We start from the raw sequence: 24,194 nt of genomic DNA on the forward strand, positions 1-24,194 counted from the left end.
GTTGTTAAACCCATAAAGAACAACCGGTTACAACAAGAACAACATCAATTGATTAGCTCTAATCTGATCAATATATTATTACAATTATTTATAACTAATTCATCAATTAACAGTATTTATTACATATTAACAACAATTAAAAGAAAATATTAATTATCACCAAACCCATGGATTTAAATACGACATTATTACATAACAATATCTAAATGTATTATCTAACTAGCAATTAGTGTATGTCCAAGAGGCTTTTGTTAATGAATTTACTTTGATGCAATGTTTCTATTCTTTCGTTCGAACAAAAGTTCTTTTGCATTGGGCATTCGGTGTCGTGATGTAAGGCTATTAACGCCAGTACCGTGGAAAGGGCGGGGCGAGCTTAGAGCCCTACGCTTATCCGAGGGGTGCGATTTCCGTCTTGAGGGAAAAAGAAGAGCACCGAAGAGCATCAGACGCCATCTATCGGTTTGATAGCAGAAACGCACTTCCGGTTACAATCGATGCCAGCAGACGCATCGAATCGTTATTGAAATGCATTCCATATGTTTGTCTATTTCATTCATATTTACAAAGAATATGAAAACATAAGTAAGTGTAATTTGTAATTAAAACAGTTTTGTAGAAGATTATAAAACAATTATATAAAATCATGATCTTGTTTTCATTAGTCCACAAAAATTTCTGGTTACAATTTATGATTTTCCATCAATTTACTTTATTCACATTTCCAAAATTTGTCTTTATATAGAAGATACTAAATATTGTGCACTAATTATTTAAGTTTAAAATTTTCATGAAAAACATAGTCTTTCTTATTTTGTTTTACGGAAATACAAGAAGTTATCCAACTTTCAACAGATTTCCAAAAGCATACAAAAATTAAGTTATTTTTTCATAAACTATTTCAACAAGAATACAAATTTATTGTTACAATTCATAAAACCATTAATTTACTTTTAATCATTTATATTTTCACATAATATCTAATGTGAAGCATTTTTTTTTTCATAGACATTTCATAAATTGTATTAGAAATTTTATTCAATCTATTTTCTAGTATATTTATCGCATTTTCATGAAATAATCAATAAAAATATGATAAAAACGATTGGAATAAACAAAACAAAAATACACATGAAACTTTTAATATTATTATATTTAGAATAAATCAAGAATTTATGTATAGTTTTGAAATTAATTTAATTTACTTACAATGTAATAGTAATACGTTTTGTAGCATTAATAATAGACAAAAATATTTAAAAAATCTAAGCTAAATTTATTTGGTATAAAGTGAGTGTTAAGAAATTAATTGGATTTACTTAAAACAATTCAAATGTACTAAAAAAGCAGCATTAAATTGTTTTGAAATAGCCTTAGATCTAGAGAATTAATTAATTATTATAACTTTTGTAACAGTTTTCACTTTTGTAGTAAAACTAATAAATGGTAAAATAAAATTTGAGAATTAAAATTTAGAATCATAGATAATAGCATTATCTATGGATTGAAATAAATGAATGTAAATTATGTTTATTTAAATGCAAATCTATATTATTTGTGTTCATTTACTTATTAGTAAACTACAGCTCAATCTGGAAGTTAACTAATTTGATTTAGATGCGTCTTAACAAAGTTATTTCCTTTTCTTTCAGGAAATTCCTGAAGTTCTGTTTAATTTAAATTTCTTGATACTACTGTTGCCTATGGTATTTAAGTTATCTATGCAACCAAAGAGTCAACACAAAACAAGAAGTAACGCGCGCAAACTTAACCTAACTTCTCAGCGTTGCAGAACGTTGTGTGTTTATATTCGTGTTGAAGCATTTTGTAGAGATTTCCTAACTGAAGTAACCCAAATATTAAACATCAGCACAATGGACGCCGATCTATACGACGAGTTTGGTAATTACATTGGTCCTGAGCTGGACAGCGATGAAGATGATGATGAGGAACATGAAACCTTCCAGGACGAAGAAGAACATCAAGATTATGATGTAAGTTTAATTAAAAATTACTTTTCATTGATTGTTTAATTGTAAATTATTGATATTAGGATGATCGCATGGAAGATGCTGAGCCTCAACCCATGGCAATTGTTTTGCACGAGGATAAAAACTATTACCCGTCATCCCTGCAAGTGTATGGTCCTGACGTGGAAACTATAGTTCAAGAGGAAGATGCTCAACCTTTAGACGTTCCTTTGATTGAACCAGTCAAGAAAAAGAAGTTTCAATTGAAAGAGCAGGATTTGCCAGACACCACCTACAGCATGGAGTGAGTTAATATTAAATTACATAAATTTTGATTGCTGATTGTATTTGAATTTATAGGTTTTTAGCCGATATGATGGATAACACTTCATTGATTCGAAACGTGGCTTTGGTAGGTCATCTGCATCACGGAAAAACTACTTTTGTAGATGGTTTAGTGAGGCAAACTCATCCGAGTCATCAAGATTATGAAGAGAAGAACTTGAGATACACAGACACTTTGTTCACTGAACAAGAGCGCGGATGCTCCATCAAATCCATCCCGGTGACGTTACTTCTACCCGACATTAAAAACAAGAATTATTTAATGAACGTCTTCGATACTCCAGGTAAAAAAAATCGAATTTATTTAATTGATTATATAATCATTTTTTTTAATATTACAGGTCATGTGAACTTTTCTGATGAAGTAACTGCAGCAATGCGTCTCTGCGATGGAGTTGTGCTGTTTGTTGATGCAGCTGAAGGAGTCATGTTGAACACTGAGAGACTCTTGAAACACGCGGTGCAAGAGCGCATGCAGATTACCATTTGCATCAACAAAATTGATAGACTCATACTCGAATTGAAGCTTCCACCGCAAGACGCTTATTACAAATTGAGGCACATCGTCGAAGAAATCAACGGATTGTTAACGTAAGCTAACGATTACATTTTTGATGAATTAATTTAATTAATCTCTGTTTATTTAGTTTATACTCGGACGATGTAAATCCGCACATCGTGTCTCCGGTTTTGGGTAACGTGTGCTTCGCCAGTTCTCAATACGGAGTTTGCTTCACTTTGAAATCGTTTGCTAGCATTTACTACCAATATTACGGTGATGTCAACGTCGAGGAGTTTTCCAAGCGGCTTTGGGGTGATATTTATTTCAACTCGAAAAAGTATGTTTTTACCTAAATTTTATTTAATTTGTTTATTAATTGAATTTTCATTTGTAGTCGTAAATTTACAAAGAAGGCTCCTCATAATTCGGCGCAAAGAAGCTTCGTCGAATTCATATTGGAACCTCTTTACAAAATCTTCGCTCAAGTTGTCGGCGATGTTGATACGACTTTACCAGCGGTATTGGATGAGTTAGGCATTAAACTGAATAAGCAAGAGTTGAAATTGAATATTAGACCGTTGCTGAGATTGGTTTGCAACCGGTTTTTGGGCGATTTCAGCGGTTTTGTGAACATGTGCGTGGAACACATCAATTCGCCTTTGGATAACGCGAAAACCAAAATCGATCACATCTACACAGGTCCAAATACGAGTAAACTGTACGACGATATGTCCAATTGCAATCAAGACGGTTTGCTAATGGTGCACAGCTCGAAAATGTACCCTACCGAAGATTGCACCTTCTTCCAGGTTCTAGGTAGAGTGATGAGCGGAACTCTGCACGCTGGAACAGATGTTAGGGTTTTGGGAGAGAATTACACCTTGCAGGACGAGGAGGATTCCAGGGTTTTAACTGTAGGTCGACTGTGGATTTACGAGGCGCGCTACAAAGTTGAACTGAACAGAGTTCCGGCTGGTAACTGGGTTCTCATAGAAGGCATCGATCAATCGATAGTGAAAACAGCGACGATCACTGATTTAGTTATACACGACGATTTGTACATTTTCAGACCGCTGAAATTCAACACGCAAAGCATCATTAAGATAGCCGTAGAACCCGTCAATCCTTCAGAACTTCCGAAGATGTTGGACGGGTTAAGAAAAGTGAACAAATCTTATCCACTATTAACAACGAGAGTTGAAGAATCTGGAGAGCACGTGGTTTTGGGAACTGGGGAATTGTACTTGGATTGCGTCATGCACGATCTTAGGAAGATGTATTCGGAGATCGATATCAAAGTTGCGGATCCGGTCGTCGCCTTCTGCGAAACCGTCGTGGAAACTTCGAGTTTAAAATGTTTCGCCGAGACTCCGAATAAAAAGAACAAAATCACGATGATTGCCGAGCCTTTGGAGAAGGGTTTGGCTGAAGATATAGAGAACGAGAACGTGCAGATCAATTGGAATAAAAAGAAGTTGGGTGAGTTCTTCCAATCGAAATATGATTGGGATTTGCTTGCGGCGCGTAGCATTTGGACCTTCGGCCCTGACACCACGGGTCCTAACATTTTGGTCGACGATACTCTACCGTCGGAGGTGGACAAAGGTTTGCTGAACAGCGTCAAAGATTCGATAGTGCAAGGTTTCCAATGGGGAACGAGGGAAGGACCGCTGTGCGAGGAGCCGATTAGGAATACGAAATTTAAAATTTTGGATGCTGTGATTGCTAACGAACCTCTGCACAGAGGCGGAGGACAGATTATACCGACGGCTAGAAGGGTTGTCTACTCTGCATTCTTGATGGCAACGCCGAGGCTTATGGAACCGTACCTCTTCGTCGAGGTTCAAGCACCTGCAGATTGCGTGTCCTCGGTTTACACGGTTTTGGCTAAACGGAGAGGACACGTCACTCAGGACGCTCCAGTTCCCGGTTCACCCCTGTACACGATCAAAGCGTTCATTCCAGCTATAGACAGCTTCGGTTTCGAGACCGATTTGAGGACGCACACGCAAGGACAAGCCTTCTGCCTTTCAGTTTTCCACCATTGGCAGGTTAGTCATTAGTTTATGGTACATTAACCTTAAGCATTTAATGTTAATGCAACAATTTTTTTTTTTAGATTGTTCCCGGAGATCCGCTCGATAAGAGCATAGTTATCAGACCGCTGGAACCACAACCTGCCACACATTTAGCGAGGGAATTCATGATAAAAACGCGCAGAAGGAAAGGCCTGAGTCAGGACGTTTCCATTAACAAGTTCTTCGACGATCCTATGTTGTTAGAATTGGCCAGGCAGGATGTTGTGTTGAACTATCCTCTACTTTAATTACATAATTATATTTTAATATACGCTTCATTCATAAATTTATTGTTCACGTATTTTGATAGTTTCATAATCTCTGTACGGTTGCAAATATGTTATTAATGAGGCTGCGTTAAAGCAACCCAATTTTTACAAAATAAATAATAATTAAGTATACTAAAATTGGACATTTCTTTCACACTTATTCTAATAATAATAACGACAATATTTAAAAAAAAATAAAGATAAAATTGTCGCTGCTAATGCGAACTTCCTACGTTCCTTATCAATGCGAGACTTCCTGTAATTAATTCCTGCAATGGTTTGAAATTGATAAGTGTTGGATTACGGCGCGACTATCGATGTATTTCAACCGGAAGCAGATAATCCGTCCTCGTTAGCCGATTCAAGTTCGACACTTATGCAACACAAATCGCAGCTCGGATATTGAATCCTTAATACGTAGATGCGAATCGATCTCTGATTGGTTACAAAAGTTAAACATTGAAATGGGTGACCAATTTACTAAAGAAACTAGCAATTCACTGACGATTTACAAACAAAAGTCCAACTGACCTTTTGTAGGTTTACCGAAGAATCAACGTCAACATCTCAAAATTTCATATATTGAAAATATTTGAAAATATCCTAAATAAAAATCAATGCGCATCGAATTTAATTCTTCACTCACCATTTCTTAAAACTGTATTCTTCATTAATCACAAAATTAAAATTCAATATTGATTTTATTATTTAAATACAAGAAAATGTTTCTCATTGTAAAACTTTTGTAAATTTGATAAGTTTTCATTTTTTTTTTCAGTATTTCATTGAAACGAACATCATTATCCTCAAAATACTTACTCACCATTTCTCAAAACTGTATTCTTCATTAACCACGAAATTAAAATTCTCAAATTAAAACCAAATCTTTCAATATTGATATTTTTTAAAAATTTAAATACAAGAAAATGTTTTATGTTTAAATTCTTTACTGAATTATTAACAGGTGTTTCTCATTGTAAAACTTTTATAAATTTGACTCAAAGTTTTTTTCAGTTTTTCATTAAAATGAACATCATTATCCTCAAAATACATACAAATAATCACATTTAGTATATTTTATCAAGAACTTGCAAATCTATTGCAATTAGAACAATCTTTTACTAAGAATGTTGATTCTGAGATGTAAAATTATACATTTTTTTACCTGATTTGACACAAACTTTACTAAGAAGTTAAATTCAGTATTGCGACTACAATTAAATACTTACCTTCAATATGAAATCACAAGTTCAGCAATTTCATACATAAACTTTCATACTTACTTTCATTACAAAAAAAAAATGTATTTTAACAGTACAAAATACAAGTTTTAAAGGTAAAACTTCCTTTTGAAAACAATGAGGATTGCGAAATAAAAGAAAATGTATGTATATTTTTGTTGTTTTTCGTTTAATACAGAGAAATGTTTAATTTAGAAATTTTTAAAAGATGATATGATAATATAAATATATACAGAATAATGATCAAAAGATCTACGGTCTTCTAGTTTATATAAATTATTAAGAAATAAAAAAAAATATTCAGTATTTCATTGAAATGAACGTCATTATCCTCAAAATACATACAAATAATTAAAACTTAAATTAAAAATCTAGTATATTTTATCAAAAACTTGCAAATCTATTGCATTTACATCAATCTTTTATTAATAATGTTGAGTCTGAGATGTAAAATTATACATTTTTTACCTGATTTGAAACTAATTTCAATTAAGAAGTTACATTCAGTATTGCGACTATAATGAATGAGTAAAATATGAATGAACAAAATACTTACCTTTAATATGAAATCACAAGTTTAGCAATTTCATACATAAACTTTCATACTTACTTTCATTACAAAAAAAAGTATTTTAACAGTACAAAATACAAGTTTTAAAGGTAAAACTAGTCTTTTTGAAAACACTGAGGATTGCGAAATAAAAGAAAATGTATGTATATTTTTGTTGTTTTTCGTTTAATACAGAGAAATGTTTAATTTAGAAATTTTTAAAAGATGATATGATAATATAAATATATACAGAATAATGATCAAAAGATCTACGATCTTCTAGTTTATATAAATTATTAAGAAATAAAAAAAAAAAAAAATAATGGAAAAACTAAAACGTTTTACAATAATAATAATAAACGTAATCATAATAATAATAATAGTAATATTCATAATAATAATAAAAAAAAGAAACATAAAATCGCGTTCACGTTTCGTCCTTTATTTCAACCAAAAAGTTTATCCTATTTCTTTTTTTCTTCTTCTTCTTCTTCCAGTCGTCCTGCGAACATTAAAAACAAGGACACACATGGAAAAAGAACAAAAGAAAATTGTGCGATTGGACGAAACGCATTTTGTTTTGGTTTTTGTTTTCACAACGTAATAGTTAATAATAGTAAAAAAAATCATAATAAAAGGATACTAAAATATTCAATTACTACACAGGCGTCTCTTTAAATTAATATGTATAATATATATATTTATATAAACTTTTAAATAATTAAATATCTTCAATAATTACAAAAAAAAAAAAAATAATCTGGGGGGGGGGAAGAAGTTCGATTCAAGTACAAAAAAGAAAGAAATAATAAGAAATTAAAAACAAATCAGTGTCTTCTATGCAATATAATCATAATAATAATAATAATAACTATTTATACTCATTTTTTCATCGTATTTTTTTGTTCTTTCTTTATTATTTTTTTCTTCATCTACATGCATTATTTAAAAATGTGCAAGTTTTTCCTTATTTCTTGATTTTTTTTTTACATTATTTAGCTAAACGCCTCCGGACGCAGCGGAGGTCTCTTCATTCATTATCATTATTATATATATCTTCACTTTCTCTCTCTCTCTCTCACATTCTCTTCGTTTCTCCATCATCTTTGTTACGTATAATTCTTAACTTGTGTTTCGTGATCGATCATCATCATCATCATCATTTTTTACAATGTTCCTTTCACTTTGAGTGAGAGACTTAAAGTTTAATTTTGGAAGAGTCACATGAATATTGCCAAAAAATATAATATTATATTATATATTTATACTTTTCTTCTCTTTCATTTTCATACTTTTACTTCTTCTAATAATAATATTGTTTTTTTTTTCCTTTTCCTTCATTATATTTGTATATATACTAAAAATATTGCACTAAAAAAGTTCTTGTTGTTGTTGTTGTTGTTGTTGCTGTTGTTATTATTTCTCAATCCACTGCAGACGATTATTATTTACTTTTTTCAAAAGAAAAAAAAATCCCTCTTCTTCGTGTTGCGTTAACAGAATCGAACGAACGAAATATATATATGTAAAACAAAAGCGTATATAAACGAAACGAAACAATTGTTTTCTCTTTGTTTTGACGTGAAACGATTTGATTCTCTGGGTGGACTCATTTTGTAAAATATTCTCTTCTCACATTTGGTTACAAGTTTAAACTCCGTTTCTGTATTATTCCTCATTTTTTTTTTTTATTTATTTTATTACCTACGATATGCTTGGTATTTCCTCATCATCATTATTATTATTTTCTTTATCTTTAAATATATAATATATTTATAATATTTATAATATATAGAACTATTATTTTTTTCTTCTTTCATCTTCATCATTGATTCAACGAAATAATGCTTAATTTAATTAAAAAATACACAAAAAAAAATCAAAGTATTTTTTTGTTTGTTTGTTTGTTTGTCTTTGAGATCTCTTCTCGATAGTTTCATATTTACAAAGATTTACTGGCCTATTGTTGATTCACATCATCTTCTTAATACAAAAAACAAAAAAATTAATAATAATTGCCCAATTTCTTCACTTTTTTTGTTACACAAGAAATTATTTAAATAAAAGAGACTAGAAGATTAACTAACAAAAAAAAATTGTAATATTTATATATATATTTAAAAAAAAAAACGTGTAATAATCAATCTTTCACCGGTTCTTTACAAAATTAAAAAAAAAAAAACACATATTTTCATCTTTCTTTCGGGAGAATTTTTTAGAACTAAGTTAAGCCTAAAAAGTGGTGTGCTAGATTATATATACAAATGTACCCTAACAAAAGAAACAGTTGAAATTTCCATCCTCTCTTTTTAAGATTTTGTTTTGTTTCGTTTTCTCAGCGGGGGTTGGAGGGTTGTTTTTGCTCGAAGAAAACGAAAACTTTTGAATTTACAAAATAAAAAAATTATTTAGAATATATATATATATATAAAAAGAAAACAAGGAAAATCACTTAAGAACTAAAAACGCTTTTGGCCTTTGTCCTCTCGTCCATCATCAACTTTAAAATTTATATTAAAGCACGGTAAATAAGCAATATCACAATGTTTCAAACATTTGCTCTGCAGTAGCCACATTTTTTTTTTATAATATTATTATGTTTTTCTTTTCTCTCCAGAAAAAAAGAAACACAAAAGAAAAAGTTGTTTTTGATAGATTATTATTATTTTCATAATTAATATTTTTTTTAATTAATTTCTTTTTCTTCTTTAATTATTATTAATTGTTTTTTTTTTGATTAAAATCATCTCTCTTCGTAATATTTTTTTGGCTAATATATCATTTAAAATACGGTAACAGTCTTATTTAATAATAACTACATAAATATAGAAAATCAAACAGAAACAAGAGATTATAATAGCCTTCTCGCAGCATTTTTTGTTTTCGTTAGTTTTCGTGTTTTGGTTTGTTTGTTTGTTTGCAGTTTGTCTCGTTTAGGCCGAAAATCAGGATAAAAACTAAAAACGCTTAAACTATCTTATAACAGAATAAAATATTAAAAAACTAAAAGTGGTATAGTACCTAATCACATGGTATTTCACAAATACAAAGAGGGGGGTTTTTCTGCGTCGGGGTTGTTGGGTGTTCGACTTTTGATTTTTTTTGGTAAAAAGTTCGTGAGACGCGTGGGGTTGGTGGGTTTGTTTTTGTTTGTAATTGGGGGGGGAGGTTGGGGATGTTTTTCTTTTAATCTTCGATGATTGCACTTCCTGCTGATTCGCGATCATGGCTTGCTTCACTGAAGAAGTCCGTGACGATCGTCCACACAAACAAAATTAATTTACATAAACGCACTTAGTTCGTTGGCTCTGCTAATAAAACTCTTTTTGTAGTTCAATAGTCCCATCGTTCCTCGTCGTTTTCCGGTTTCTCCGTTTTGACAATCTGCTCATCACTACAGTCCGCGTCCTGCTTGTCCTGCTCCGTCTGCTCGTGATGCTCCTGGCTCACCGAAGACGTGTCACTTTGGTCATCCTCGAACCTGTCCATAACTGGCGTCGGTTCCACTCGCACCGTCTCCTCGTTGCTCCTCCTGTAGTCCTCCGTTTGCATCACGCACACTCCGTTGATGATGACCTCGTCCCCGCTCGGTGGCTTCTCCTTCTCGTCCTGCCACTCCGGGTTCACCCATTGGGGCGCCGCGGGTTTCCTCCGCGACCTCCCCTGAACGGGCGTCTCCTTGTGCTCCACCTTCACTTCACCACCGTGCAAACTGCCGGACATGTTCGAATCCTCGGAACCCGCGTTGCTCTCGATCTCCTCGTCATCGTCGAAATCGCCCGGTTCCCTCTTCAGCGTACCCATCGACAGATCCAACCCGCTCATCTGCTCTTTGACGGCGTTGTTCAGCGCTGAAAGATCCATCTCTCCGCTGGGTAAAAGCCCTCGGCTGATGAGCGCTGCGAGGTTGGTGTTCGTCGCCAGGTACGGTGGATACGGCAGAGGAACGCCACCCAATCCCATCCGCTCTTTAGATAACTCTAGTAGTCTTTGGTTTAACAGCAGTCGGAACTGAACGGGATCGAAGGGCGCCTGGTTTCCGCTCTGGTCTCTGGGAGGGATGTCGGAGGAACCCATGCCGCTGTGCGGCACTTGCTGTTTCAGTCGCATCCTGTGGTTGTGGAACCAATTCGTGATGGTCCTTCCGGCCAAACCAAGCTCTTGAGCCAAGAACTCGATGGTCGCGACGTTCGGGTATGGATCCAACGTGAACGCCAGACGCAGCGCTTCCTTCTGCTCCTCGCTGAAGAGCACCCTCTGCTTCTTCGCGGATGGGGGTCCGGGACCGGGGGAGTTCGAGTGGTAGAATTCAGACGTATCGTTCGACGATGTGTCCGAACTGTTGTCGTGTGCTCCCGGACCCGAAGATCTCCTCCTCTTGTTGGCTTCGCGCCTCTCGTTCTTCAGCGCTTGTAACCTGTCGATGTTGTGTGCGTCGTTCAGCCACAGCTGCATCCTGATGAACGGCTCACGTCCCTTTATGCTAAGCATATGCCAAGGTTTCGGCTTTGACAGAAGCTCACTCACCGATCCCTGAGATAATCCCAGAACGGCTTCACCGAAAATCTGCAGAAGAAGAAAAAAAATATTAGATTTATAAAATTATAATTGTAAATACAAAAATTATAAATTAGATTTTTGTTGTGTGAGATGATTTATTGAAATTACCTTTTGTCCGATGTTATTGGCGAGCAGTGCTTCTTTGATTTTGGTCGTAATGATTTGTGTGTCTAGGTCTTGCGTGAGGGCGGCCATCTCGTAGACGCTCGGAGAGATGTGCTGGTGAAGACTCCGGAGGGAGGCTTGCTGCTGGGAGAGCGGCGAATGCGGGATGCCGTGCGGGCTGTGGTTTGAGGGTTTCTTCAGATGATCGGCGCTTTGGAGGTTGATGGCGTGGTGCGGTGGAACGCCTGGTGGCGTCAACAGCATCGGCGGTGGTGGCGGTTGAGGGGTGATCTGCTGGTGTGGTGGTCCCAATTGCAGGGACGGAGGTAAAAGGTTCTGCGACTCCTGCATCTTGTTGAAGAGACCGACGGCCTCTGTGACCATCTTCGGTGGCATCGGTTTGCTGATGGTGGAGCATCCTCCGCCATAACCGCCGGTGCGCATCAGCTTCTCCGGCGCTATTTTGTACTGACTGGCGACGAGCTTGTGCACGGCGTTGTCGTCCTCCAAGAACATCTTCATTCTGATGAAGGGCTCGCGTCCCTTTTGGGTGAGCATGTGCCAGGGTTTGGGACGCGCGAGCAGATCGCTGACCGACCCTTGCGACAGTCCAAGAACGGATTCCCCGAACAGACGTTGGCTGATCGAGTACTGGCTGAGTTGCTCTTTGACCTTTTTCACGATGTCCTCGGTGTTGAGATTGTTGTACATGTCGAATTGCTGCTGGGTGATTGGCGGCAGAACTGCTTTCAGCGGTCTTTGGTTTGTGTTGTGGTGAGGTTGCGTCGGCGGTTGAGAGATTAAGGAATTCGTGATCGAGGCCATACGCTGCAGCGGACTGGCCACCGCGGATGTCGGGAATTCTTCGGAGGTGGCTGGCGGCAGGATGGCGTTACCCAAGGGGCTGGAAGCCGTCGAGCTCGTCGTCTGCGGCGTCGTGCCTGGCTCGATCTTCGGCCTGACCAGACTGAACGCGCTTCCGGAATGTTTACCGTCTTCGCTGTCGCGATCTTTATCGTCCATCATCCCGTTCGACATCTTCATCTTATCCTTGGGAATGGACAGATCCTGAACTCCACCGTTCAAAGCCGGATTTTGCGCTAAAGCTTGCTGCTGAAGAGCGAGGAGTCCGAGATTGGGCAAAGGTCCTTGTCCTTGATTCAGCTTAACCAATTCGCGATGGTACGCGTCGAGGGCCATGCGGATTTCCTCCTGAGTGCGATCCATCGGGTTTCCACTGAGCATTTGAGGAAAAAACATACTGAATATTAGATTAGCAAACCGCTCTTGCCCAAAAAAAGCTAATTGTACATCATCATATTACTTATAAAGTGGAAAAAAAGATAGTTACCCAGGGAAAGTTTCTCTCGGATTCCTTATATCGTCCATCCTTCGACCCATCAGTTTGGCGAGTTCCTCCTGATAGATCTTCATGACCTTCTCCTGAGAGATGTCGTCGTTTTCGTACTTCTTCAGGCGTCTGTTCTGCGAGGAATCTTTGGAGAACGGCGACTGGCATTGACCGTGCGGGGATTTCGAATCCTCGTTGCTGTGACTGTCCTCCATCTGGTTCTTCATCTGCAGATGGGAGGCCTCGTTGAGGATGTGCGCCAAGCGCTCTTCGGTGAGATCAGCCTCGGGCCGTCCGAACGTCGGGATTTCCTTGCCTGGAGGAACAAACAAATGATTCTTTGAGTGATGTCGTCGGTAGAATAAACGCGTGTATGGGAATAATAACGTAAAAAAAAAACACAGAGAGACGAAGACGACGACGAAGAAGAGAAGAGGGCCCATTAAAAAGAAATTATAACCGGCCGGTAACGGGTCTCTTCTTCCTCCTTCCACTTCTTCGCTTTTGCGACAATATTTTCCCAGGTTGACAATTTAATATCTGTAGTTCAGAGCCTTATTCTGGAAATATCTGTGTTTATATAATAATAAAAGCCGAACATGGCGCATTATAAATAGTAATTACTTCTTGTACGTCTCTTCGTCGGGAGAGACGTCATGGGAACTTGGCTGTGTAATTCCGCGTGTGCATTTCCAATTTGGTTTGGATAAAGGGGGGTACGTTCCAATGAGAGGTAGAAGAAGTATGCAAAGGTAGAGAGGATGGAGGAGTTTCAGGAATATAACAAAAAAATATAAAGATACGTATATGCTTCGGTCGGTTCAGATATGTGAACACACACACATATGTATATATATATAAGAGACAGAAGAGAAGAATAAAACGGTAGAGAGAGGGCTTCTCTTCTATATTTACATGCAGACTCTGAGGCGCGCACAATGTGTGCTAGACTAAAAAGATCTCTTTGTCTTCCCGTTACAATTTATTATTGAGAGAGATAGAAAGGTACGGTAGAGATGAAACACTCCTCTTCTTTCCAGAGAGAAAAAGATGTATGGTTATGCAAAGAGAGCGAAAGAGACGCAGAGAGTAAAAGAGAAAGAGAGAGAGAGAAACAACGGCGTTGGAGCGCACACACGCAGATATTTCAAAGATAATTTTAATTAGCCAACCATATTCGAAATAAAATATCGACTCTGGCGCGCGCGAACAAACGAAATACGAAAGCTAGAGAAGGACTGGCAAAAGCAGCAGCAGCAACAAAGAAACGAATATGTAGAGTTTTCCATGGACGAGAGAATGAGCGATATTACGCGAATAATAATAACAGAAGAAGAAAAAAAATATTATACAAAATAATAATAATGATGATGATGCAAACACACGTAGATAGACACAGCATAGACAGAATGAAAGAGAGACATGATGAACAACGAAAAAAAAAATAAAAATAAATAGAGTAGCAGTAGGAAACAAAAAAGTAACGGCAGCAGCAACAACAGGACGAGGTTCGCCCTAGCAGAGCATGCAAATTACAGATGTGTTACTTTTATTTACTCCCCCTCCCAGAACAATGCATTTCACGTGTGTATAAATAAAAAAGAATGCGATTGTAAAAACGCATCATAAAAATATCCATTGGATATGACGGACACTTCTATACAGGAAATTACACGATTCAATTGGCCACTCTGTCTCTGCATCCAGGGGAATCCCCCAAAAAAAAAATAATACCTCCGCACACACACCCCTAGCCACGCAGAGGACTCGCAACGTGTGTGTCTGATAAAACAAAATTTGAAAAAAAAAAAGAGACTTTAACGCACGCATAAATTCCCGGCAACAATTCGGATTTTCATTGCACGTCCAGTTAGTTCTCATTTCTTCCCCTGTTCGTTTTTTTTTTGTTTTTAATTTGTTAACATCCGTTGTTCGCGCAAATCGATTCACAGTTTTGTTCCACGAATTATTATTATCAAGAAAATTTGTTTTTTTAGATAAGTGAATTCACAATTTATTTATTTTGCAACTGCGTGCTTGCGTAAAATGTTGCTGCCTGTTGTTTTTTTTTTTCGTTTGCGCAAACTTGGAGGAATTGGAGGATTTCAAAATTGAATGGAATTGGGACGGTGCGAAATATTCGCACGCCTCTGAATCGTTATTATTATTAAGTTTACTTTATATATATATTTGTGTGTGTGTTAGTACAATTGAATAGGCGATTTCGCAAAAGTCGCGAAGTGAAAGAAGCTTGTATCTTGGAACATTGCTATGTGTTTGTATATCAGAGCGATCCATCTATATACTCGGCGGTGACGTGCTCTAAATAAGTTTCAGAAACCGATTAAGAACAATGCTCAATTAGAATTACTAACAAAAAAAAACTTTAAACCGGTAATCTGGAGGCAGAATCAGAAGTTGCTCTTTATTATTATTATTGTTGTTGTTGATGTTTTTCCTTTTATTTCTTGTTAGAAGAGAGAAGAAAATGTTGGTTTGTAATAGAGAGAGATGTTGATGATGATGATGATGATGGGAGGAAGAGGAGGTGGTGGTGGTTCGGAGGAGGCGAGCGCACAGTTACATATGTGTGTCTGTTCTATTTATTCTTTTATAATTGCGAATGTAATCTTTCGTGAATCCATTCATGACGGGAGCTTCCATTGTGCATTCAACACACCGTTTTAACACAAATTGCTCAATTTATTTAGAAACTTGGCTTGCTTTGGTAATTAGGTCTAAACGCGCGCTTGAAACTCGGATACGGCTTCGAACCTCCACCTCCTCCTTTCTCATCCTCTCATCCACCACCTCTCATTCCCTTTCATGCTGAAGAAACGATCATCATCGATTCTCGAGGGATTCCTTCTGGTGATTATTAACAACATCCAGAAAGAAAAAGAGAGAATAGAAGTGGAAAAAAAAAGCTCACTTTGTTTTCCTAATAGCCGCCGTTTTTCGGTTAACAGCGTGTTTCTCACGATTACCTCGCTTTTTTCGTATCAATTTAAAATAATTATTGTTATATCCTCTTCGGGTTCGAGAAAGCAACGAACTTCGTCTTAAGGAGAGGAAAAAAAAAACGCGTGTACATCAAGAAACACACATTTCAACTTATGACGTTTAAGTGTTATTACCGGAGGTCAACCAAAAAAAAATAAATATAAAGAAAAAGAATGATGATTGTTGTGCGGAAGAAAACACGGTCGATTGATCGATGCCTTAAAGGGCGATAACGAAAAAAAGGGCGAAGAATAAGAGAAGACGTACAAAAAACAAAAGAGAGAGAAAATGCTATATGAGAAGTAGTGAGAAGGAGCGAGAAAAAGGGGGGGTGTAGGTACAAAATGGGTTCGCGTGTCCGGGCTTCTATTGCATGTGTAAAAATACCGTAAAAAGTTTTTTATAATTCCGTGATAGGAATCGAATTTTCTTGCTGCGCCACTAATAAAAAGCGCGAGAGGCGAGTTGAAGGGGTGGTGGTGGTTGAAAGGTGGAAGAGGGTGTCTTGTTTTCCGTCGAAATCTTACGTAATATTCGCCTCATGATTTGCGTTTGCACTAAATTCGTTGTGTTGGACTGACTTATTTATCTGTTCCGAAAAGTAATCTATCGAACCGACGGCGGAAGTGAATCATTCAATTTGGAATTGTTTATAACACGAAAACCGCTTCGGAATTGTGTTTTTCAATGTATGCGTGTGTGTGTGTTTCGTTCGTTGGAAGTTAATGAAATGAATTATTTATTTTTTCGCTGATGATGAGGGGGGGAATTTATTTCGGATGGTTCCTAATTGTTCGCGGTCGAGTTGCGAAGGCCTTGGACGCAATTGACTTACCTTTCTTTGGTATGAGGGACTTGAGGAGCATCACGGCGTGGTCGTCGCATGCCCACGCGTGCATCTTCCTGTAGCTGTCGCGGCCCTTCTCCGTCAGCTTGTCCCACGGCTTCGGCTTGGACAGAAGCTCGGAGACGGTGCCTTGCGACAGTCCGAGGATGTACTTGGCGAACAACCTCTGACCGATGTTGTGGATGGAGAGGAGCTCGCGAACTCGCCGCGAGATGTGCAGCGTGTCCAGATTCTGGCTGGCGTACTTGTCCATGTTGTAGCGGAGCATCTCCTGCAGTTTCGCTTCCATCGGATCACCCTTCGGGATGAGACTCTCGCCCAATCTGCTGACCATCGAACCTGGAGCCATGCCGAGCTCTTCGGCGAAACGGAAGGGCGGTGAACGGTGCTCGTCGAAGCGGTACGGACTCTTCAGATCGTCGCCGCGTAGGAAGTTGTTCACGTTGAGCATCGTCGCTGCGAGCGGGATGTTGTTGTTGCTGACATGGTGGTTGTTGTTGTCTTCCGGGCTCTTCGGGTTACCGTTCAGGATCGGACTCGGTTGGGGCTCTTGCGGCTGCGGCGTCGACGCGGCGCTCTTCTCCGTCGAGTCGGCTGGGGCCAGAGGCGTGGGCGCCTTCACCGGGGGGCCATCTGTTGGCGAGATTATTTGGTTGTTGAAGTGCTCGATACTGCGACGCCAATTGGCGACGATCTCCTCCCCGAGGAGCGACCCGAAGGTCTCGACCGTTTTTAAAGGGAGCGGGACTTGGGAGGAACAAGAAGTAGAAGTAGTAGTAGTAGTAGAAGAAGAAGTACAATTGTTGGTGTTGTCTTTCAGCAGCGGTGCTTCAACACCTGCAACCAAAAAAAAACGGGGAGAAAAGAAAGAAAACCGAAAAATAATTTACAAAAAAAAAAATATAGGATTTTTCTCAAAAATTCGAATGATCTAACAAAACAAATACATTTATAATGAAAACGCGGTGGCCGTTCTTTCTTTTTTTTTTTCGAAAAACAAATACCCAAGCCTTTACGCAACGCACACGAATCTCTAAACATCGCCATTACTACAATAAAACCATTTCACAAACGGATCCAGTTCACATGACGTGTCGCAACCGGCTTTATAAAACAAATAAGAACAATACCATTATATATATATATTTAAATATATATATATACCAGTTCTCTCCGCGCATAAACAATTTACATTACATACCTACAATCTTTCTTTTTACCACTTTTATTGTATCATCTATATAAAATTATTACACAAAGTGTACTTAAGTAAACGCGCGCGAATCTTACGCAATTAAATTAATTAAAAAAGTAAAAACAACAGCAACAAAAAAAAAATAAAACTTGGATTTCGGATTGGATTGATTTTGAAGGATCGTTGAAGGAATATCGAAAGGATAATCATCCTTACCTTCGACTTCAGAAGAAACGCTCTTAGGTCGTTCGAGCAACTGCTGGTGATGTTGATGTGGATGATGGAGCTTCGTGCTGCGATCCAGCAAACTCTCAATGGATTTATCCGGATTGCTCTGGTACTCTGATTTCAATATACTGCACAGAACAAGAAAACATATAACTTATTAAACATTCGAAAAACGAAAACAGATTGTTTTCTAATTGAGCAATTAAATTAGCCTTCTAAAAATCTAACTAAATAATCCTCGAGAAAGAGCAAACAAAATAAACGAATTGTGATAACGTTATTTGTTCGAGAAAAACTGGTTACGCAAACGCACCTGATTTCCCTCTTGAGATCGTCGTAATCGCGCTGCTGGTCCAGTTTGCACTCCAAACGCGAGATGTGCTGCTTCTTCTGCTCCAACTCGTCCTCCAACCGTAAGATTTGCGAACCGTGGTTCTCCTGCAGCTTCGATATATTCGCCTGAAGCCTCTGCACTTCATCCACTAAATGTGAAATCTGTAACAAACAAAAAAAACATTGAGGATGAGCAAAAAAAAAAAGGCTTTCGATCCAAAAAAAAAAGGGAGCCGTTCGAAAAGGCATATGCAGAGAGGCACCCTTCCAGAGCAGATAACGTTTCCTGTTTTGCTTTATGCAAAAAAATAAAAATTAAAAAAAAAAATATGTGGGGCGATTTGAAATATTGGTTTATATTTCCTCTTCCGGGCCTTAAATATGAGTGGATCTTTTTTTTTTCACCATATATATATATAATTATTCTCTTCGTTTTTTTTTTTGCTTCACGTCCCTAATGACAGGGGATGCGAGCGGATTCCGCTGACGCCTTAGAAATAACGGGGGATACGGATAATTAATAAGGGAAAATACATATATTGAACGTGAAATTTAGAAGAGAGAGGACAAAAAATGGTCCCAATTAATTTTAGCGTTGAAGACACACAACCTTACGTTTTGGTCCATGCTGTTTTCAGAGCATTTCAGGCAGGAGATGCTGATGATGCGACGAGATACTGCGCGAATCTATAATAATCTTACACCGGCGTTGATAATTGTGTGAAATAATTTGTGAATAATTAAACATATCTATCTATCTATATATATATATAAATAAATGCGCTGTCGCCATTTGCGTAAACAGAAACGCGTCTCCTCCTCCGCTCATCTCTCTCTCTCTCTCCATTATATGGATGGAGGAGAAGAAAATCAAACAATCACGGCGCGCCGTGTGTTGATCGCAATATGGTTGAACAATATTAATAAATATCTTTAGATAAAATAACGATAAGATTACGAGGTGATAAATTAACGATAAACATGATGGAGAATTGTATGAGTACGAGTATCAAGGAGGCCAAACATTTGCGGACTCGGTTGATGTTGATGATGAGAAGGACGAATGATTATTGCGAGTCAAAGAGAGATAGAGGTAGAAACAAAGACACCTAACTACGAGGCGGAGGGGTTGGTTTGTTCTCTCTTAACGAAACGGCGAATCGATATCTATATATATATATAGATATATATGTGAGTGCGCAAAAATATTTTCCACACCACCCCAACCCTCGAAAATTATCTCATACTTTGCATACGGCTCTCTCTCCTTTTTACCCTTCTCATATTAGCGATTCAACCCCTTCGCTTCGCTCCCTCGCATATATACTTAATATCAATACATCACGGCCAACGCAGCACACATAAAAAGAGAGAAACAGAAAGTGCTGCTGCTGATGATCAACGGAAAAATCACAATGATCCTAATGGGAAATCACAAGATCAAGTTTCGCATTTCCCAAATCGAATCATTCTTGTAACGTTTTCTTTCTGCGTGTTAATTTTGTGATGACTCAAAAAAGTATATTAGAATCGAAAGCTAATAATAAAGATGATACAATTATTGAAATTTGACTTAAGTTTGAAAGTTATTGATGATGTGAAAAATCTGTATAATCGAATTAGGAAATGTCGCAAATAAAAAAAAAGTTACTGAAATATTGGTGAAACAAAAGCTTTTATTCAGGCGCGGCCGCCGATGATCGAATTATGCTATTAATAATATTAATTGAATCAGCAGCGCACATCTATCTATATTATATGTTGGAGTGTACAAATCTGCTCTATGTGTGTTTGTGTGTCTATATAATAAACTTAGCGGCGGCGGCGCTGAGACATTTTAAATCAAATTTCCAATAATGCGAAAGCCGATATTGCGCGATACATATATATGTGTGTGTGTGAATGTATATATATATATATATATATTCACAATGCCGATGCGATTTTAATCGGAATGTGAGCGGCCGCAAAAGCTTCGGAACGGCGCCCAGTCACCGTCTAAGCTGACGCCGCGACGCCGCCGCCGCTGCCCCCCCACCGCCGCTCGACTTCTCTTCGAATGAAACGGCGGGGTGCAGAGGGTTTTGCGGAGCTCTCACTCACTCTCGCTATCCTTTTATATCCGTATCTTTGTCTCTCTTTCTCTCTAATGCACGCAAAAGCCCCGATGATATTTGTATTTGTATATATTTCCTCGAGGTATTGACGAGTTCGTTTTGTCTTAGAACAACCGAACACCCCCTCGCAGCCGCCGTCCCTTCACCCCTTTCATCCCCCTTTACACACACATATATATATACAGAGAGTGAGTGAGCTGCCGCCACCGACAACCCTTTCAAACTCGCTTCCCGCACTCGCACACACACACAGCTTCCAATTTACCAATTACAATCAAATTTGCAAATCCTCAGACTCAATACTCTCTCAATACGTAATCTTCCGAACAACATCTTCCAGCGGTAAGTAAGCATGCATGCATACACGCGAATTCGATATGCAGCATAGAAAATCTATAGCTTAGTTCACAAACGAATAAACTGGACAAGTTCAAAAACTTGTTTGTCAAGAATGTTTGTCAATTTAAAAGATTTAGAAAGAAGCAACTTTTCGCTCTCTCGTTGTTTTGTAAACAGCTTTGGGAAAAAAATTTGACTCTGATGGTTTGGATGTTTGTAAAATAAAGAGATTTCAGTTTTTTTTTTTTTCAAGAACGAAATCATTGTTTACCAAACATTTGAAAGAAGAAGAAAAAAAATTATATAATTTTTCGTAACAAATTATAGACTTAAATTGCAGAAGTTGAAATCTGGACGTGTTCCAAAGCATTCACGATTATCATGAATGAAGAACTGAAATCTGGAGGTGCGATAAAATTCGACGAGATGCGAGCGTTACGTAAATCGCATTAATGACCTTAATTCGGAATCGCCTAATCTTAAAACCGAGATAAAGTGTACGAAAAAAAAAAATGAAATGAAGAGAGAAGGAGCAGAAATTCGTGCGCAAATAAAAGATTTCTCATCGAGAATTCCCGCAGATAACGATTATGTATAATTATTAATATTTTCATAAAAAAAAAAAATTATGAATGTCATTATTTATTTTAATTAAATTTCGATGTGTATTGTTCGTGTTGCTAAGCCGGTGTTATCAATTGCGCAATTGCTTCCAGAATCTTCGGATTAGGTGAATTTAGTTTTTATTTTTATTTTTAAAATTGAGTTTGTTGTTTGTGTGTTTCTCTGTTTGCTTTTCGTGAAAGGGTTGAGTTTTGGATGGGAGTTGAGTCTTGTCTCGTGACTCCGAGAATGGGGTAATCGAGTAGGTAAATTGTAAACATTAACCGGAAGGCGAATCACGTATTTCAGGTGGCTAAGTAAGAGAGATTCCCTATAGTAATTCGAGATTTAGTAGTGAACTTTGGATTGAGTATGCGAGATGGAGCAATTATGCGTGCAATGGCAGCCATTTTGATTCAATCTATTGAGATGACACTCGGGGGATTTTCCTTGCACGGATCTTAATTTGTTTTAAGACGAATACACACTCACACTCACACACATCGAGTTGACTTGGTGGAGTTCGAAGAGGATGGGAGAGAGAAGACCCGAGGGGTTAAGGCCCTTTTTACATGTACAATTAAATCGCGTTCCGAGCGGAATGGCAAATAATTTAAGAATAAATAACGTGCACATATATATATATATATGTGTAGCAAATGGAAATTGAATAATTCAGGGAAATAATATTTCTTTTATCGGATCGCAGCCGGCCGTGACGGGTTATTATTATAATGACGGAAAGAAGAGGAGGAAACAGAGAAGAAGGACAGAGGTCGTGGGAGGAAGCGTGACGAAGAACTGAATATTCACAAAAAAAAATAAAAATCATATTTTTTTTGTTTCTAAATTCGTGTTACGTATTGAATCGCATCACTTTTTCTTCTTCTGCTGCTGCTGCATTGTTTCTCGCGGCGATTTTTTCGAGTGTTTAAAAAGCTCGCAGTCCGTGCATATACATTATCTTAAAACGCGAAAGCATATAGAGGGTTGGTGGAGGCGGCGGTGGTTTTCAGGCAGGGGGCGGTTGGTGGAAGCGGAGGGTTCGACGACGATGGGGGGGGGGGGGGTTGGTGGCTGAGGCGGCGGGGGTTTTGAGCGCCCGGTTCGGCTACGGAGGGACGTAAATGTGCAAATGAATAATCTGTGTACGTGCATGTGCCCGAGCGAGACCGAGGATGATTAATAAGCGCACGAAAGACAGAGACGATATGTAAATCAATCGATATTGCTCAGACTTAGTAGTATCACTCTAATTGTCAGTTCTGATGAGTAGGAAAGGGGTGGATATTTCGAGGGATGAAACCGAAATGTATAGATGGGATATATGTACTATATACATACATATATATATATCACATCTCTCGTTCGCTTCTGTACATAAACACGCACCGGAGTGGATTATATTTCTGAAAATTTACATTTCGCCAAATATTAAAACAGAGCAATGCACTTGAAGCACATACACACTCACAGCTAATTCGCTTTTCAATTCTTCCTCTTCTCTTTTTTTTCCCCCATTTCACATTTCCCTCATTTAGCTTTTATCCTGTCCACTCGTCCAGTTGTTTTATTTCATTTCCTTAACTCACCCAAAATCCATCATTTTCAAAACAATTCAATTCTTAATTAAAATCGATAACTTTTCAAAATTAAATACACATTTACTGATAATTATATTTATATAGATTGCAAATTCGACCTCGTTTTTAAGAATCGTAATCAATCTATTTCAGATAATTCGAAAGAAATGTATTTGCAAAATTTGTTGAAACTTTTCAATTCAAGACTTTTACTTTCAAGAAAATTGAAAAATGGATTGATAATTTGTTGGAAATTAAATTTATGAATGGATTTTTTTCGCGAATGTAATTTGGCTAAGTTTTTCTCTATGTGTTAGAAGAGGGTTGGTGTGTGTGTGTGTGTGTGTGCGCGCGGAGCGAAGGTTTTTATCGATTGCTACTAATTTAAATATTACATCTCGCATTTTACCCCAATCAGTCAGAGCCTCCCCCAAAGGAAAAGGGGTGAGAGAAGCATATAGCTTAATCACCTACCACCGCCCCCCGCGCCTCAATCCTACGTCTCGCAAAGAGCCCATCTCCAACACACACACGTCTCCCCCACTAAGAGAGAGAGAGAAACAACCCGAACACGTATATATATAGATATAGTACACATACATCTAAGCTCCCAATAATCAATAATTATACTCAAATATAAAGAGAAAAGAGACGAATGCTGATTTGCAAGGCGTACTCTAATGAGAGCGACACGAGGGGGGACGTAGCAAAGGTTTCAGTGCTCTCTCGATCATCTTTCGCGAATTAATTACTATCAATTCCGAGAAGGGCGACTTCTCTCTTCTCTCATTCTTTTTTTTTCTTGCTGTTGTTATTTTTATTATTATTTCCTTCATTCCCATACGTGCATGTCAGGTGGCTCGTTTGCAGTGACTGATTGTCCATGTTCCCATCACGGACGGTTGCGCATGGCCGAACCCCCATTAAAAAAAAAAATATATAATAAATAACACAAAAAAAAGCAACCTCTTCCAA

General features: G+C 37.7%; 2 protein-coding genes across 3 annotated transcripts in view; one reads left to right on the forward strand and one right to left on the reverse strand.

The window, feature by feature from the left end:
• Positions 1-1,771: 1,771 nt before the first annotated feature.
• LOC108566495 (116 kDa U5 small nuclear ribonucleoprotein component) lies at positions 1,772-5,259 on the forward strand. Its single transcript, XM_017926400.1, has 7 exons — positions 1,772-1,994; positions 2,054-2,274; positions 2,331-2,599; positions 2,657-2,906; positions 2,963-3,154; positions 3,212-4,868; positions 4,937-5,259. Exons 1-7 carry the CDS (start codon positions 1,875-1,877, stop codon positions 5,141-5,143), a joined length of 2,916 nt encoding a protein of 971 aa, XP_017781889.1. The 5' UTR covers positions 1,772-1,874; the 3' UTR covers positions 5,144-5,259.
• Positions 5,260-10,133: 4,874 nt separating this feature from the next.
• Positions 10,134-24,194, reverse strand: part of LOC108566494 (homeobox protein cut) — a 28,085-nt gene continuing 14,024 nt past the window's right edge. The window contains exons 3-8 of one of the 2 annotated variants that reach the window (XM_017926399.1): positions 18,558-18,739; positions 18,233-18,372; positions 16,810-17,454; positions 12,972-13,287; positions 11,624-12,881; positions 10,134-11,521 (exon numbers count right to left, since the gene is read on the reverse strand). In XM_017926399.1, coding sequence (XP_017781888.1) covers positions 10,289-11,521; positions 11,624-12,881; positions 12,972-13,287; positions 16,810-17,454; positions 18,233-18,372; positions 18,558-18,739 — 3,774 coding nt within the window. In that variant the 3' untranslated portion in view covers positions 10,134-10,288. Of the gene's footprint in view, positions 11,522-11,623; positions 12,882-12,971; positions 13,288-16,809; positions 17,659-18,232; positions 18,373-18,557; positions 18,740-24,194 lie in introns of both variants that reach the window. The other variant, XM_017926398.1, reaches the window with a different exon arrangement.

The sequence above is a fragment of the Nicrophorus vespilloides genome, unplaced genomic scaffold (genome assembly GCF_001412225.1).
Source record: "Nicrophorus vespilloides isolate i.1.1-1 unplaced genomic scaffold, Nicve_v1.0, whole genome shotgun sequence".
NCBI classification, from domain to species: domain Eukaryota; kingdom Metazoa; phylum Arthropoda; class Insecta; order Coleoptera; family Silphidae; genus Nicrophorus; species Nicrophorus vespilloides.

Excerpts from the sequence above, each read along its gene's own strand:
- LOC108566495 (XM_017926400.1), top strand. The coding sequence starts at position 1,875 with ATGGACGCCGATCTATACGACGAGTTTGGTAATTACATTGGTCCTGAG. Across the intron at positions 2,907-2,962 it reads GAAATCAACGGATTGTTAAC|TTTATACTCGGACGATGTAA; the intron begins GTAAGCTAACGA and ends CTGTTTATTTAG. Across the intron at positions 3,155-3,211 it reads ATTTATTTCAACTCGAAAAA|TCGTAAATTTACAAAGAAGG; the intron begins GTATGTTTTTAC and ends TTTCATTTGTAG.